Here is a 15,390-nt window from a genome sequence, read left to right on the forward strand (position 1 = left end):
CTTGTTCGGTATCAAAATGCGCAACTTTTGTCTAATTTAACCGACACTGTATCTCTTATAGTTTCCGAGATCCCCATGCTGTGCATCCTTATCTTGGACACACTGTATATATATATATATATATATATATATATATATATATATATATATATATATATATATATATATATATATATATATATATATATATATATATATATATATATATATATATATAATATACTTAGAGAGCGAAAATCTGCTTCGTAATGCGGCTAACCCCCCTCCCCCCCATATCCCTTGTTTCGCAGGAATGTAACGGCGCTTTAATGAAACAGTCAAGGAATTTACACCTTCTCGTTACCCCTGACGAAAATTTTAACTAATCAAATTCCTATTTCGCAACTGGCCCCCATGTTTACTGAACCGCTAGCAAAGTTCTTGTCGAATTGCTTTTAAAGTCGACCGAATTCGGTACGTGTCGAGCGGATTCCCAATTTCCCGACACCGCTTCGAAATTCATTATTTAGGAAGTCGACCGGGAAGAATTTAAAGCGCAACAGGGACTTATTCGCAATACTCGTCGTCCGAGGCGACTAATTATTATTAAACAAAACAAACAACAATAAGTTGTTGCCCTAATATTACCAAGGACAAGAAGAGCCACTGTCTACTCTTCCCCGCTCTTCAAAGTTACTTATTTAAACTCTGCACTCTGGGTGTAAACAAGTGAGTATGTTTCCGGAAAATGTTGGGTTAGAAACAACATTACAGAAAATTGTTGTATCGCAAAACGAGTGAAATGTTGGTTTAAGAGTTTTCGCAGACAACCGCAAGCAGCTTGGAATGAATCCCTCCTCTTCTGATCCAACGGGACTTAAGGTGGTGATGAGTTTTGCTTTATTTGGAGGTGATTTTGTCTGACAGATTTTGTTTGCAATCAATCTATGTGTATCCAACCAAGTTTCATTTAGGTAAATTATACATTTGTTCGAATCTTCAGGGTTTCCAAGTAGGGTTTGAAAGTAAGTATTAAATAGAACTGTTTTAGATGAGATTCATAGAAAGAATTTAAAATTATTTTCAGATATTCAGGACGATTCATAAATATACGGTAAATCAAGCTCATATTTTTTAAACTGAACACACTGTATATTATGGGATGATTAGATACTCCCTATAATATCGAATCACCAAATATAGGGTTGTTATGATCTATAAGGATTTTTTTTGGTTTTATGGTCATTTTATAACACAAAATGCCCTGTGCTTAGCACTTCATATTTTTGACGCCGTTCCCGACAGCTGTTATTTTATTACGTCAACTATTTTATGAAGTGATACAGTCATTTATTCAGTCAGTTAGCTCAAACGGTTTATATAGGGTGATTCAAAATAAAAAATATTAATTTTACTGAAAAATTGAAATGGAAGACCGTATATATTATACTTTCATTACTCTTCCATATTCTATACTCTTTTGAAAACAAAATACTAAAAATTTTAAAAACGTGCGAAAATATCACAAAAGATTGAGAACAAAATAAATATTAACTGATCGTGAAAATTCTACGAAGACGAATTAAGTGCAATTGTTTCAAATAATGGTATTCGCCACATGTTATTACAATATGCAATGCGGAGATAATGTATTTAAATCAGAGATTTAAAGAAAAATAAAATTATGAACTGCGCAACTTTGGAAATACAATTTAAACAATATTTTACCCTTGAAATAGTATTAAAACCTGTAATATTAATATTACTAATAGTTACAGAAAAAAATACTTCAAAACCACGAACAAAACTGCAAAACAAAAATTTATTGTCCGAAATGTATCCCACCGACTTCGATACATGCTCTAACACGGACTGTAAAATTTCATGATTGACACTTCGAAAAGTTTCTCTTATCCTCTGTTTCATGTCCCGTTGTTGTGGGGCAGGCGTTGAGTAAATGAATTATTTAAGTAGTTCCTAACTTGACGGGTTGGTTTGGAATACTTTTTAACATTTTTTGCAACCTCTGCTCTAAAAGTCTAAGTAAACTTGACCATTCACTGTATTTGAAAAAATGGGGCCCAACAATGTAATTTCCTATTATCCCGCTGCAAATATTTAAAGACCATTTTCCTCACTGTGGGTCATCATAAAATGGGGTCCACTATTAGCATAATGCCTGCTAATGTAACCGTTTTTATGAAATGTCGATTCATCCGTAAATAACACACATTGGAAAAAATCATATGTTCAAAAATATTTTCTTCTACCCGAACACAAAATTTTGGTCTAATTTGATAATCATTTTCATTGAGTTCTTGATAAAGTTGTACATGACAAGGATGAATCTTATTTTTTCGCAAAATATTGTTTACAGAACTATTAAGTCTTGGAACATTTGTCGTTTACATTCACATTTTTTTCGGTGTCACTAAGTAACACTTGAAATTCATTTTCCTCGTTCGCTACGGTCCTGAACCTTTTGTCCTTTTCATAAGCAGTCTTTCAGTTCGAGTTAAATGATTCAACAAATTCTCAAAAGTTCTTTTTTAGGGCTGCCGTTTATTGGGATACTGTTGCTTATACATCTCATAGCTAATAATGTATTCTTCACGGTAATTCTCGGTACGAAATCAGGTCGACCATTTCTTCCATCGAAAAATTCATGGCTGAGTTGCAAGTTAAGCAACTTACAACAAATTGATTGAAAAAAGTAATACAAAATTGACACGGTTAAAATAATTATTTCTTTGCATGGCCAACTTATATTTGTATTAAAAGACGTCACCTGAAAATATTTTTTATGGTTCATTAATATTTTGGGCTAAATTAATGCAAATAAAGGAAACAATTTTTGATTTATTGAGATATTTTCTCATAATCTGGAGTTTTGTTCATAAAAATGTGTATACCTCAAAAAATATAAAGTTTAAGTTAATAAAATTGAAAGAAAATTCATGGAAGTATATCATACATGGTATTCCATTTGATTTTTTTCATGCAAATTCATATTTTTCGTTTTAACTCACCCTGTATAGCTTCTACTAATTAACTAAAACCAATTCAAGACAACTATAGGATAAATGACTATACTACTTTGTAAAATTGTTGACAAAATAACATTACAGCTGTATATTTAAATAGACAATTATGGAAACATATGAATACAAAGTGTAAATAGGGTCGATATCCCAATTCCATTCGTTTGAAGAATAATATTGCTGGTATTAGTCATGTTCGTTAATGTGTTTCTTGAAGGATCTGCCTGTTTGTCCAATATGAATATAAATTTTAGCACATTTCAACCTGTAGACAACTAATTTTTGAGATTTTGAACACTTCGTTTTATTGTTTTTTGAAAATTTTCCTATTGTGTTGTTAGTTCTGAAAGCTATTTTTAAACCACATTTTGACAAATGTTTGGAAACTTTTTCAGTGGGTTCTCCTATGTATGTAATTGTTTTAGGTTTCGGATAAATAGAGTTTACTTTTGTGTGGATTTGTTTTTCATTTGTTCAGTGCAATTTGTTTAATGATATTAAGTTCTTTGTTGTAATTTTCTGTTGAAAGTGGCGTATTAAGAAGTCTGTGTATAAAATAGAGAAATACAGCCGCTTTGTGTATATAAGGGTCATTTGAAATGTATGACTGTCTCATTTTTAACGACAATTTTGACATTTTACATACAGCCACAAAAAGTAGAAAAAATAAATTTATTGGAAGCCGTGGAGATTAAGAAAATGAGACATTCAAATTTAAATACCTCTCCATTATTAAACTTAAATTCGCAAAACAACATTAATTATGGTTTTATTGTCATTTTTCGGTATATATAGTAGCAGATAGTTTGTAAATATTACATTTGATAAAGACACGTTGCTGTCGAAACAATTGTCATGTGAATATATATAATTTCGTGAAAATCTGAACTCTTAGTTCGACCCTAAATTTGACTATGATTTCGTCTTACATGCCATTAAATTCTCTCTGAGTGAAATATTCGCGGGCATAGCCTTCAAATTAAATACTCACATGGCCCAGATTTTTAATGCTTCGCGATCGTCCTGAGTACTGGAAAATAATTTACACAGAGGGAAGCAATGTTATTTACAGAGGTATGTGTATACAATCCGTCATTCCCAAACTTTTTGATAAGCTATTCTGTCAATATTTTTCCTGGAAAAGCAATAAAATTACGTGTGACAACCACCATGGGTGTTTTCAGCGTAGATACACTTATAATCAAGATTTTAAAAAGCCAAAACAAGTGAACAGTCTAACCGTACTTTTCAAAAGCATTTGACAGAGTCACAGATTTTTAACAGGGCTTGGACAGCAATTATATTTCCAGGGTTCACACATAGGTTTAGTTTTCTTTAACTTGTTTATAAGAGATCTGAGTGATTTGTATTCTGCACATCTTGCCTTTGCGCATAAATTTTTATAAAACAATTTAATTATACTAAATTTCTTCTGATGTCAGTTTGTGGTGCAATGGTCTGGATCTAAATATTGGAAAGTGTTTTAGTAGTACTTTTTCTCTCTTAACTAACACTATTTAAAATCAGGAGTCACATCTGACAGTAAACTGATAAGACCCTTTGCCGAGTCGAACTTGCTGACGTTTCGCCAATCATCCTGTTGCCTTCTTCAGAGCTTGACTGCAAATGGCTCGTATTTTACTCTGTACCTGCTTATATATTGTCTGAGGGGGGCGGAGCTAAATGAGGGGCATAAACACCGTCTCGGATGACTGATTCCGATGTTGGTGACAGGTAGAGACCTGAGTTGCGGTTAAGATTGTTAGGTTGTTTATGTCCGGTCTCTCCAATGTATTCTTTGTCGCATATGCATGGACTCCTCCTGGCATCTCAAATGGAATTTTATCTTTGACGAACCGAAAATGTTGAGAGATTTTTGGACAAGTCGTAAATCTGGTTTTGACGTTATAATTGTTTAGAACTTTTGATATGTGGTCAGTGATATTTTGAATGTAAGGGTAGAGACCTGAGTTGCGGTTAAGATTGGTAGGTTGTTTATAGATTTCTATAGACTCTCAGATTTTTCGTTGGTAGAAGAACTGATTATCTGCAAGAATTTTAGTTTTTTGCATGTAATCAGTTCTTCTACCAACGAAAAATCCGAGAGCCTATAGAAATCTATAAACAACCTAACAATCTTAACCGCGACTCAGGTCTCTACCTGTAACCAATGTGGGAATCAGTCATCCGAGACGGTGTTTATGGCCCTCATTTAGCTCCGCCCCCCTCAAACAATATATACAGAGTACAGGTACAGAGTAAAATACGAGGCCAGTTTCAGACAAGCTCTGAAGAAGCCAACAGGATGATTGGCGAAACATCAGCAAGTTCGACTCAGCAAAAACCGACGTAGGAGGAATCTTCTGGATGTAAAAAGTCTTGGTTTTATTACCCGTTATAGTATACTTCTCTCAGCCTACTGTTTTAAAACCCTTTATTGCTTCTTAGTTAAATCTACACTTGAGTATGCATCCGTAGTGTGATCTCCGCATTACAGATGTCACATTTATCACACTGCTCACAGGGTATTTCTGAGATCTCTAGCAAATAAAGCCGGTATAAATATCTGCAATAACTATTACATTGTTAATGATCTGAACCTAACCTAAACGTTTTATAAAATTTTGAACGGTCTATATAACTGTCCAACTCTCTCCTCCAGTTTATTGGTTTTAACTTCTATCAAAGATATCAGAACTCCCCAATATTTCATCATGCCAACTATAGTATTTTTCTGATTTCACTCGAGCCTTGAGATTGTTGAACAACTTCATCATTGATGCTTTTGCTAAGTTCATTTAAAACAAAATAAAAAAACTAGTTTATTGTAGAATTAGTGCAATGCTCTTTTTTACTGTTATTTAAAGAAAAGCTTTTTGCCTAAGTTGGTGTTTTGCCATGTTGCTATTTTTATTTATATTAATATTGTTATTTTTCTTGTCAATTGACTCAAACGTCCTGTACAGTCGAAATGTTCAACGCTCAATCCGGACCTTAATATTACAATTCATCCTTTGTCCGTCCATAAACCGGATAATATTAATTTAGGATTCCAGGAACAGCATTTCCCGGACTCTCGGACTCGGGTCGCGCTTCGCAACGGTGCCAGTTTTATTTTCATTCGCATGATGTAAATAACCGTTTCGCGGCGTTAACAAAGTTCAACAACGAATTAGGGGGGATTAAAGTTTCAGAATGGTTTGCAAACTCTCTTATATGCGGCTTATATCTAATATTATAAATACATATTCTCTGCGCAGCGCTGCGTTGCTTATATTAACTGTTGTAAAGTTTTTACGACGTGGATTTTTAGGCGTATCTTTTTTTTTTTTTTTGAAGAGATATCGGATTTAGAAGTTCCGAAAATTAAAGCGACCCTGGGGGAGTTTTAGGTACACGGCACCAAGTTAAAATTAAATATTTTTGAATGAAACCGGGTCTTAACAATAAGTTTTATTTTTTCCTTCTTTCAGATATCTAATTAAACAACTTGTTATATTCGAATTGAATACCACATCATAAAGAAGTATACTCTAGAAATTATAGAAATATCTATCAAATTCAACGTTTTAGTTTTTTTACTAAATAAGTAAAAGTCTTAATTTTTGCAATTATTAATTTACTTAATGTTGTGGTGGGAAAGATAGATAATAAATCCTGAAAGTCTAAGCATGAAATATTTGTAACCTTCAATATTAATTAAAAATAAGTAATTTAACCCTTTCAAGACTTCTGTTCGGGTTTAGCCTTCGAATTGTATCACTATTTTAAGTATCTTTTGTTAGATACTTTTTACTTTATCGCCTAAAAGAAAGTGGTGGGAAAATAAATGTAGATAACTCCAAAAATGAATTTTAACAAACTTGGAGTTGTTAAAAAGGGACTTTCCTAGACTGTTAAAGCGCTATGAGCGAGATGATTGCGATTGAGCATTGTGCCAGCAGATGGCGTTTCTGACGTAGGGGCAAAAATAAATTCTGAACAAAAGCAAAGATATGAGATCACTAAACAAGAGCCCAACAACCCCGTGAAAACCGCATCTCAATAGCTTTATCCCAGCCTAACGCAACGTTTATAAATTAATAAGTCTATCCGAACATTATGGAAACTAAACACGAACCAGAAAACGCAACAAAGGTAGTTATATAAGGAAGGAATTTAACCTGCGTCATCTATTTAATACTTCTTCTGCTGATATATTCGTTCCATTCTTTCTTTCTACTGTGTACCGATTCATTCACACTTTCCACCTTGCATGCTCTTTTTATGCTCTCATTTCTCTCTCTGTCTAACAGTGTTTTTCCAGCTTTTCTGATTTAGTTTCCACTTTGATATTTTTATTTCGCCATATCGTGTCATTGAGGCATCCTGTTATTCTTCTTGCCTTTGTTGCTCGGCCTCTCACCTCCGCCTCAATATCACCATATCCTGAGATTTCTATGCTTAAATACTTCAATTTCCTTTCCTGCTGTATAACATTTCCTTCAACTTCCAGTTTGCATCTCAATGGTACTAATTTCAGTTTTTAAAAGGTTGGCTATAGCGTTTAGGATAGGGTCAAGGGTAGTACAGCGAGTTTGACAAATAATATTTTTTATTCTACCCCAAAGCTCCAGGACAGTAAGGTCTGGAGATCTAGCAGGCCACGGAAAGAAACTGTCCCTTGCTATCCAACGGTTTGGATACTTCTAGTTCAAAAAATTCAGCAATGTTGTACCCACATATCTCTTCTCGTTTGTAAAGAAACGTTTTCTCAAAGTTCAAATTTACCATTAAAGGAAAATGGTTCTAAAATTAGGACACAAAAAATACCACACCTGATGTTGACACCCCAATTTTGATAATTCACTGGCGACCAATAGTGCATATTTTGTTTGGATTCTTTTCAAGGGGGGGGGGGGGGTCAAAAATTCCCAATAAAATTTCTAAAAATCCAAAAATTTCGATTTTTCAAATATTTAGATCACCTTTAAATTGAATTTTTTATTATTTTTTTATAGGCTCATTATCATCCTCCTAATTATTCCTCTATACCCTATTTTTTGCATAAATTTGAAAAGTTTCCAACCAAAACCTTTAGATTTCCTTTCAAATTAAAAAAAAAAATGCAATGCATAATAATTTAATTGAATAATTCTATATGACTTGTATTGTATATATTATTATTTAAAGTTTTTTTTTTTTTGATTTTTATAGGTATGTAAAAAGTATATTTGTTAATATTAAGAAAATATATATATATATATATATATATATATATATATATATATATATATATATATATATATATATATATATATATATGTATATATATATATATATATATATATATATATATATATATATATATATATATATATATATATATATATATATATATATATATATATATATATATATATATATATATATATATATATATATATATATATGCTATGTAAAAGAAATAATAATTATATAATAAATAATTGGAAGATAAATAACTAATAAGGTTATAATAAGCCTAGTGTTTTTATGTTTTCTTTTTTTTTTGAGAAATTTTCTATTAATTTCATCATAAGAATTACAAAATACAATTCAATTAATATAATATGTTACTCTAATTTAAAATTAACCTTTATTTAGATGCGCACTTGTTAACACTTTTTTTCAAACTCGGACGGGTTCTACGACATAACTGTATGAAATTTTTATATTAAATTATAATAAAATTCTCGAAAAAATTTTAAAAAATCCCTAAAAGGAATTTCCCCTTTCGTTTACACTTTGGCCATTTTTATTTTGTCGAAATTTATGAGTCTGTGAAAATTAGGTATACCTTTAAATGAGAAAACAACTAACGTTTCGCATACTTCAGCAGTCGAATAAGATATTTTTAATGAAATAAACACGGTCACAGTAACAAAAATCGAAGTTTAGATAAATTTAAACTCTGACTTTTTAAGATTTGAAATATTTTAAGAAGCATCAAATCACATGAAAGATGCGTATAGCATTTCGTCAAATAGTTATATTATTGTCAATTGACAATTGTCATTTGTCAAATTTCACAGCCCACTAAAAAAGCAAATTGTCATCATCACATTTCCATAATTAGGAATGAGTAAATTGTACATACTACTTTTTATTTTCTATTTACTTCTTAACACGTCATTAATAAACTTTTTTCACTCCCGTGTATAAAATAAATACTAATTAGTTAACACGTCTGGTCTGGTACTTTTTCCCCTTCTATCCGTAAACATCACACGTGAAGGAAAACAGTTAGGAAGGGGGCGGACATTTATAATGAATATTAAACGAAGTAAATCATAAATATTCTGCACATATCTGTAAATTAATATTTTTTTAATAAATTACTAACTTTTTCAATAACTTATTTCATACATGGAATGCTTCTTTTGAAAAAGAGAAACTTTATAATATATTCAACTGAATTAAACAGTTAGAAAATTAGAGAGTTACTTTTGTATTTTCGTGAACATTTGCACACTTTTTTTTAATGTCTGCAGCGAGGTTGCCACGCATTGATTTGGTCTGTGATTTTTTGGGATATGAAGAATCTCAGTGAGATGTTCTGCCCATTTTGGTAAAAAAAATACTTTTACTGACTTGGTCGTAATTACCTGACACTGTTGGGGACCCTGTCGATTTGGTGATGTCGGTTTCGGTTTTTGTCGCTTTGCTTTCACCTGTTCCAATGACGTGCTGCCTGGTTTCACGTCATCCTTTGTTGTTGTTGATACTGGAACAAAATCCACAGTTATTTTATTAACCCTGTCGTAGTCGTAAGAGGCAAGAAATTCGAATATAACGTGGAAGCAGTGATATTTCTAACGTTATAACGTGATGTTCGGCTAAAAGAAAATTATGATCGATTTTACAGAACATTTATGATAACACAAATATCTATGTAAAAAAAGGCAAAACTTTTTTGCTAGTGAAATCTTCTAATTACACTGCCATTATTACTGTAATATGCTTTGCTGTTTCTCAAAACGAGCTTGAATAGTTTTTAAACAGTAAGAAAAATCTTTTTCGTATTTGTTTTTGTTAATTCTTAGAAATATTCGATTTGCAAGTCTAATGCACATTTTGCATGTGCTTGATTTGCAAAGTTAACTCTCAACAGTATTTTGGAGTGTTTGAAACTTTAGCCACCTCATTCTGCACCTGCACAAGCGATAATTATAAGCACTCCTTATGAAATAACGATCAATTAAATTAAAAAGGTCAAATATCAATTTTATGTTTTAGTGTTTCATGAGTGAAATCCATCAACACAACACAGCACAACATATTTTTTTCGGCCAGAGATCTATTGAGACTTAAAATGTCCAATATCCATACGGATGGGTCCCATTCATAAATGTTTCTTAATGTTGACTTTTTTATGTCATTGATTTCAAAATCCTAACAGAGACATTGAGGTAGGCCGACAATCAAATTCACAATTTTCTTTTAACGCCGTCGTTTTAGAAGCTGCTAATCCGCCTCGGCATATATACTTTAAGAACCCAATTAGGACCGGATTCTACCCAAGAGGCGGCCAGTGCTCTCCTTTTTTATTTATTCGATCATAATACCGAGTTCGTTAACGAATCTTATTAAACGCTAATGGGAAATGAAGCAATTTTCGCTTTTTATAGGACTCTGGCCACAAAACGAACATACACCGCATAAATCAGTGTACTAGGTGTTATAATAGTTTGCCGAACAACTTAAAAACGATTAGAGATTTAAAAATGTTAAAGAAAACAATTTTTAATTTACTCGTAGAAATAGAACCATATAGTGTAGAAGAATACTATCTCTCTCTCTCTCTCTTTCTGTAGCTCTAGAATCCTTAAGTCTGATGTGAAGTTGTCTCACTCACTCACTTTCGGCCTTCCCATACGGTCCTCTTCCCACACTTGTCCAATTAGACGTTGATTTTCTTGTATTTGAACATGATCAGCCCATCTTAGTTTTTGTGATTTTATTACTTTGATAAAGTCTGAGTGATTATATAATTCTTCCTATATAGAGCAACGTAATAACTAAGGGATTGCTCTCAACTTATTTAGAAGAAGAAGAAGAAGAAGAAGGAAATAATGGTAGTAACGCTAAGTTCCTTTGAGTTCTATTATGAGGTCAAGCTTGAATGTAGGCTTGATCAGGAAACTAAAAGTGTTATCGAGGTAGAACATTAATCACAAAAACAAAGTTGAATAATATTAACGTTATTGTGCTAAAATATCTTCTAAACAGTGAGTAGGCAGTTCAAATGGATTTGAAATACTAATACAAGGAAACTGTGACAGCTTAATACCAGTTGAAACGCAGTGTGATCGCAGCAACTGGCTAGGATTAAGTAACCAAATACACTTCAAGACAGTACGCATTGTTTAGCTAATCCTAGTCAATTGAAGTGATCACGAAGCATTTCAACTGATATAAACCTAGGTCACAGATTCATTGTATAGAAAATATTTTTGAAATGCCCCCTCACACTTTAGAGAATACTTTGACACATTATCGTGAGTACTACTCAACTTTGTTTTTGTGATTGTATGTTCTTCCTTGATAAGACGTTTAGTGTCTTAATTCATGGGCGAAAGCTTGACTTCATAATAAAACTAAATATGCTGCTTTAAATATAAATTGATCAACTCATTTTTCGAAAATTATGTAATTTTGCAAAATATTTAATGTCCGATACAGTTTATCTCCGGAATTACGAAGATTGGAACTTGATAACAATCGAAACAAATACATTCGATGTGATTTTCGTTGCGTTTCGGACAGTTTTCGTCTAACAATTCTTCAACATGTTGAAAAGTAGACCAATTTAACTTGTGTGCTTCAAAAATTCTTACAGTCAGCTTTTTCCAATATTTTGTAGACGCTACAAAGAGTAATACCCGTACTGTCAGTGGCTATCGACGAAAATATCTGTTTAGACTTTTGTCTGCATTCCCGACTGCTTTTGTAAAGTAATTTTTATACACTTCTGTGGATACATGGTAAGCCTCTATATTCAATTCAATTATTAAACTCATTTTCCACTATCAAATGCGTCGTCAAAAAAACTGACCTGTCGCTACCTTTATTTGCTTCTTCTTCATCCATAAATTTTGGACAATCCGTGTTGCTCTGTAGTTACCAGTAGCCTGTTACTGTCTCTCAGCTGTTCTTCCAATGTACATATATTCCTTAGCGTTCTTCGCCCTACATGATCGGTCATATAATTGTATGGCTCAGGTTGTTCTTCGTGTTTGGTGATATGGTTTTTGGATTTCATTACACTTTAAAGAGCAAAACAGCAGCGATTGGCACTATGTATTCTATTATTGATTGCCTTGGTTATGTGAAGTGATAACAAGTTATAAACAATGTTTATTTGAATCTCTTTAGAAGAAACGGCCACATTGACGCAAATTCCAACATCAACTGTATGGAAAATTGTGAATAATCCCATTTCAGTGAGGAAATAAAGAAGCGATGCTGACATTTTCTTGAGTGTAGATGAAAGTGATCAAGATATAATACGGGGTAAAATTTACCAGTTATACGAGGAACAAAGCGTGCCTACATTAGATATCTTAATTCGGAGGCTTGAAAAAGATGAAACCGGTGTTAAATGTGGCAGAACTACCTTATGGAAGTGTATTCAACACATGGGTTTTAGATTTAAAAGAATTGACAAAAGGCAAGTTTTAATTGAATCTTTTAGAATTCGTAAATGGCGACTGGAATATCCAGAAAAAATTAGGATTTCCAGAAAACAACAGAGGCCAATTATTTACTTGAATGAAACCTGGTTCGACACGTTTTTTGTATGCTGGCTCTTCTTCTCCGGATTACCATGAAGACACCAGCGCTGATTTATTTGAAAGTTGGTTTAAAAACAAACTAGTTCCAAACATTCCTCCAAACAGCGTAATTGTAATGCACAATGCAAGTTATCACAGTAGACAGTTGACTAAAACCCCTTCCTCATGTGACACAAAATCCAAAACTACATGTATAATAATGACATTAATTTTCACGAAGATTATACCAAAAAGCAAATAATTGAGGTTCTACAAAGCTTGAACCTACAAAAGGAATACGTCTATGATAATTATACAAAAAATCTAGGGCATACAGTTTTAAGGCGATGATAGCGATAGTGATACTGATATATGTGTGAACAATTTTAAGTAATTTAAGTAGGTAATAAAAATAATTTGTAATTTTATTTTAGATTTAAACATAAACACATACATAAATAAATAAATATTGTTTAGTATCTTCCCTAGCAAAACCCAAATAATTAAATTCTTAGCAAAGTACGGACCTGTTCGGCCATATTTCATTCTTACAGCTTGCCCGGGTCTTTCCTTAATTCGTATCAGTTAGTTACTTTCTTATATCTATGAACAGATTTTACCCACTATATTTATATCAACTGCGAATGCCAGTATGGGTCCCTGGTTGCTAAATAACGTGTTCCTCTATTGGCATTTATATTCTCTTAGTCTGGTTGATATTTTTCATGTTTCTCAAAAGCATTCCTTGCTTGATCTTTTGAATGTTAGGAAACACCACGGTGACAAGTGTGGGGTTGCTTTCGCACATTTATTATCTTTGGTGGACAGCATGTAGAAATTATTAGAGAGAAGATGTTTTATTTCTGCGTTCAGTAACTCTGGTTGAGTTCATGCTTATCTCCTTCTTTAGCACGACCCTCTCAAACAGTATATAAGCAGGCACAAAGTAGAATACGAGCCAGTTTGAACACGTCAGGAAATTCTATTTATCAACAAAAAGAAGGAATTCAGAAGATCTGTAAATAGTGTTACAGAAGAAGGATTATTTGTTTCTCGATTTTTGTTTTAAATCGATGACTGCACATCAGTAGATAGGCTATACCGTCTCTAGAACAGTTTCGGCAGCTTTTGGATGAAAATGCATATTAGAGATTTTAAAGAAAGGCGAAAATAAAAGTTTTATACATCAGTGTTTTAGAAGTTAGAAAGTTAGTTGAAGTGAAAACTCTGACGCGTCATAAAAGAAAGCCGCAAAAATTATTTTGGTTAATAAGTATAAAATTCTTAATTGTGATTATGAATCCTCTTTATGTTTTACGAAATAATCTAAGTAACTGGCAATCATTTTTGCGACCACCCCGTATTGAAGGATGGCTAGTTTACCGCGTCGTTCAAACGAAGCGAATGCGTCTTGCCCAGTTTCGTAGATCTTATTTGTATTGCTCCTTTATCCTCGTAAGCGGATTTACTTTGTTCCAACAAATATCGATTTGTTCGCCGTACGAATTGTTCGGGGAGAATGTCTTAAAGCCGGGCTTAGGTTATTGTTTAAAGCTCTCAGAACTGAACACTACTGCTCCAAATGAAGAATTAAAGCCTCCGAAAACGTACATTGATATATCGTTATCGCCACTGCTTAACAATGCTGCCAAAGGTTCTCGTCCGTGCTAGGGGAAATACAACTTAAGATGGCCGGATTTGCTCTAAAGATTTGTTATTATGTGGTACCAATTTATTTTTTTTTTGCTTATAAGACAGGCGACCTGATAAATATTCATTATTGAATATCCATTATAATTAAGCTATCAGTTGATCAGAGTATAAACTTAACATATAAAATTAAGGAAATAAGACTAAATTCTAAGACATTATGACCCTTGACGGTCGCTTAAAATGTCCAAAACTTTGAAGGAAAATATCAAAATCTGCGTGCTCGCTATTATACTATTTTAAGATGTACAGCAACGAAATATTGGCGAATTTAACATATAACTGGATCCTACATATATATAATATCTTTACTACGAATCAGTCGGAATTTAGGGAGAAAACTGTACAATCTCATTGCAATCTACTTCATTGTTTTAATCATTTAAACACCAAACAAATATCAACTGGTCTCCCTAGCGATTGGTAGAGTGTAGAGTTCACCAAACTATATACCGGTTTTACGACATAACCCGATTTAACTTTGGTAAATTTTTATGAAGGTGTATCTGCAGGCCTACCTCGCTTGGGTTTCTCTTTGTAAAACTCAATAAATAAACGAAAATGAAAAGATCTTTTATTCGAGCTGTGTTGACACGTGAAAAAATAACTAACAACCAAGATGCGTACTGTAGTCGTAATTTTTGAATTTTTATTTTCCCTGGGCTGACCATGAAGTTAGACAGCCTCTTTAACGTGCATCTGTTTAGTTTTAAATAATCTCGCAGTGGCATTGGTTTCTATGGTTTTCTCTCGCTCTTCCGTGGCTCACAATAGCGATAAGGTGTCTTGAACGTTAAAAAATGACAGTTGTCCTATAATCCTATAAAAAGTTATTAACTAAATTGTTATTATTTATTACACCTAAC

The 15,390-nt window shown here is 32.7% G+C and overlaps 1 protein-coding gene across 6 annotated transcripts in view; it reads right to left on the reverse strand.

Annotated features, from left to right (window-relative positions):
* LOC132701551 (uncharacterized) overlaps nt 1-15,390 on the reverse strand; it is a 731,275-nt gene that overhangs the window by 79,998 nt on the left and 635,887 nt on the right. For all 6 annotated transcript variants that reach the window (XR_009618790.1, XM_060669616.1, XM_060669597.1 and 3 more), the window contains one exon: nt 9,647-9,765. Coding sequence is in view for 5 of the 6 variants with exons in the window: in XM_060669616.1 (XP_060525599.1) it covers nt 9,647-9,765 (119 nt within the window). In the remaining variant the exon portion in view is untranslated. The remainder of the gene's footprint in view (nt 1-9,646; nt 9,766-15,390) is intronic.

Source organism: Cylas formicarius, unplaced genomic scaffold (assembly GCF_029955315.1).
Source record: "Cylas formicarius isolate icCylForm1 unplaced genomic scaffold, icCylForm1.1 PGA_scaffold_10__41_contigs__length_53128322, whole genome shotgun sequence".
Lineage (NCBI taxonomy): Eukaryota > Metazoa > Arthropoda > Insecta > Coleoptera > Brentidae > Cylas > Cylas formicarius.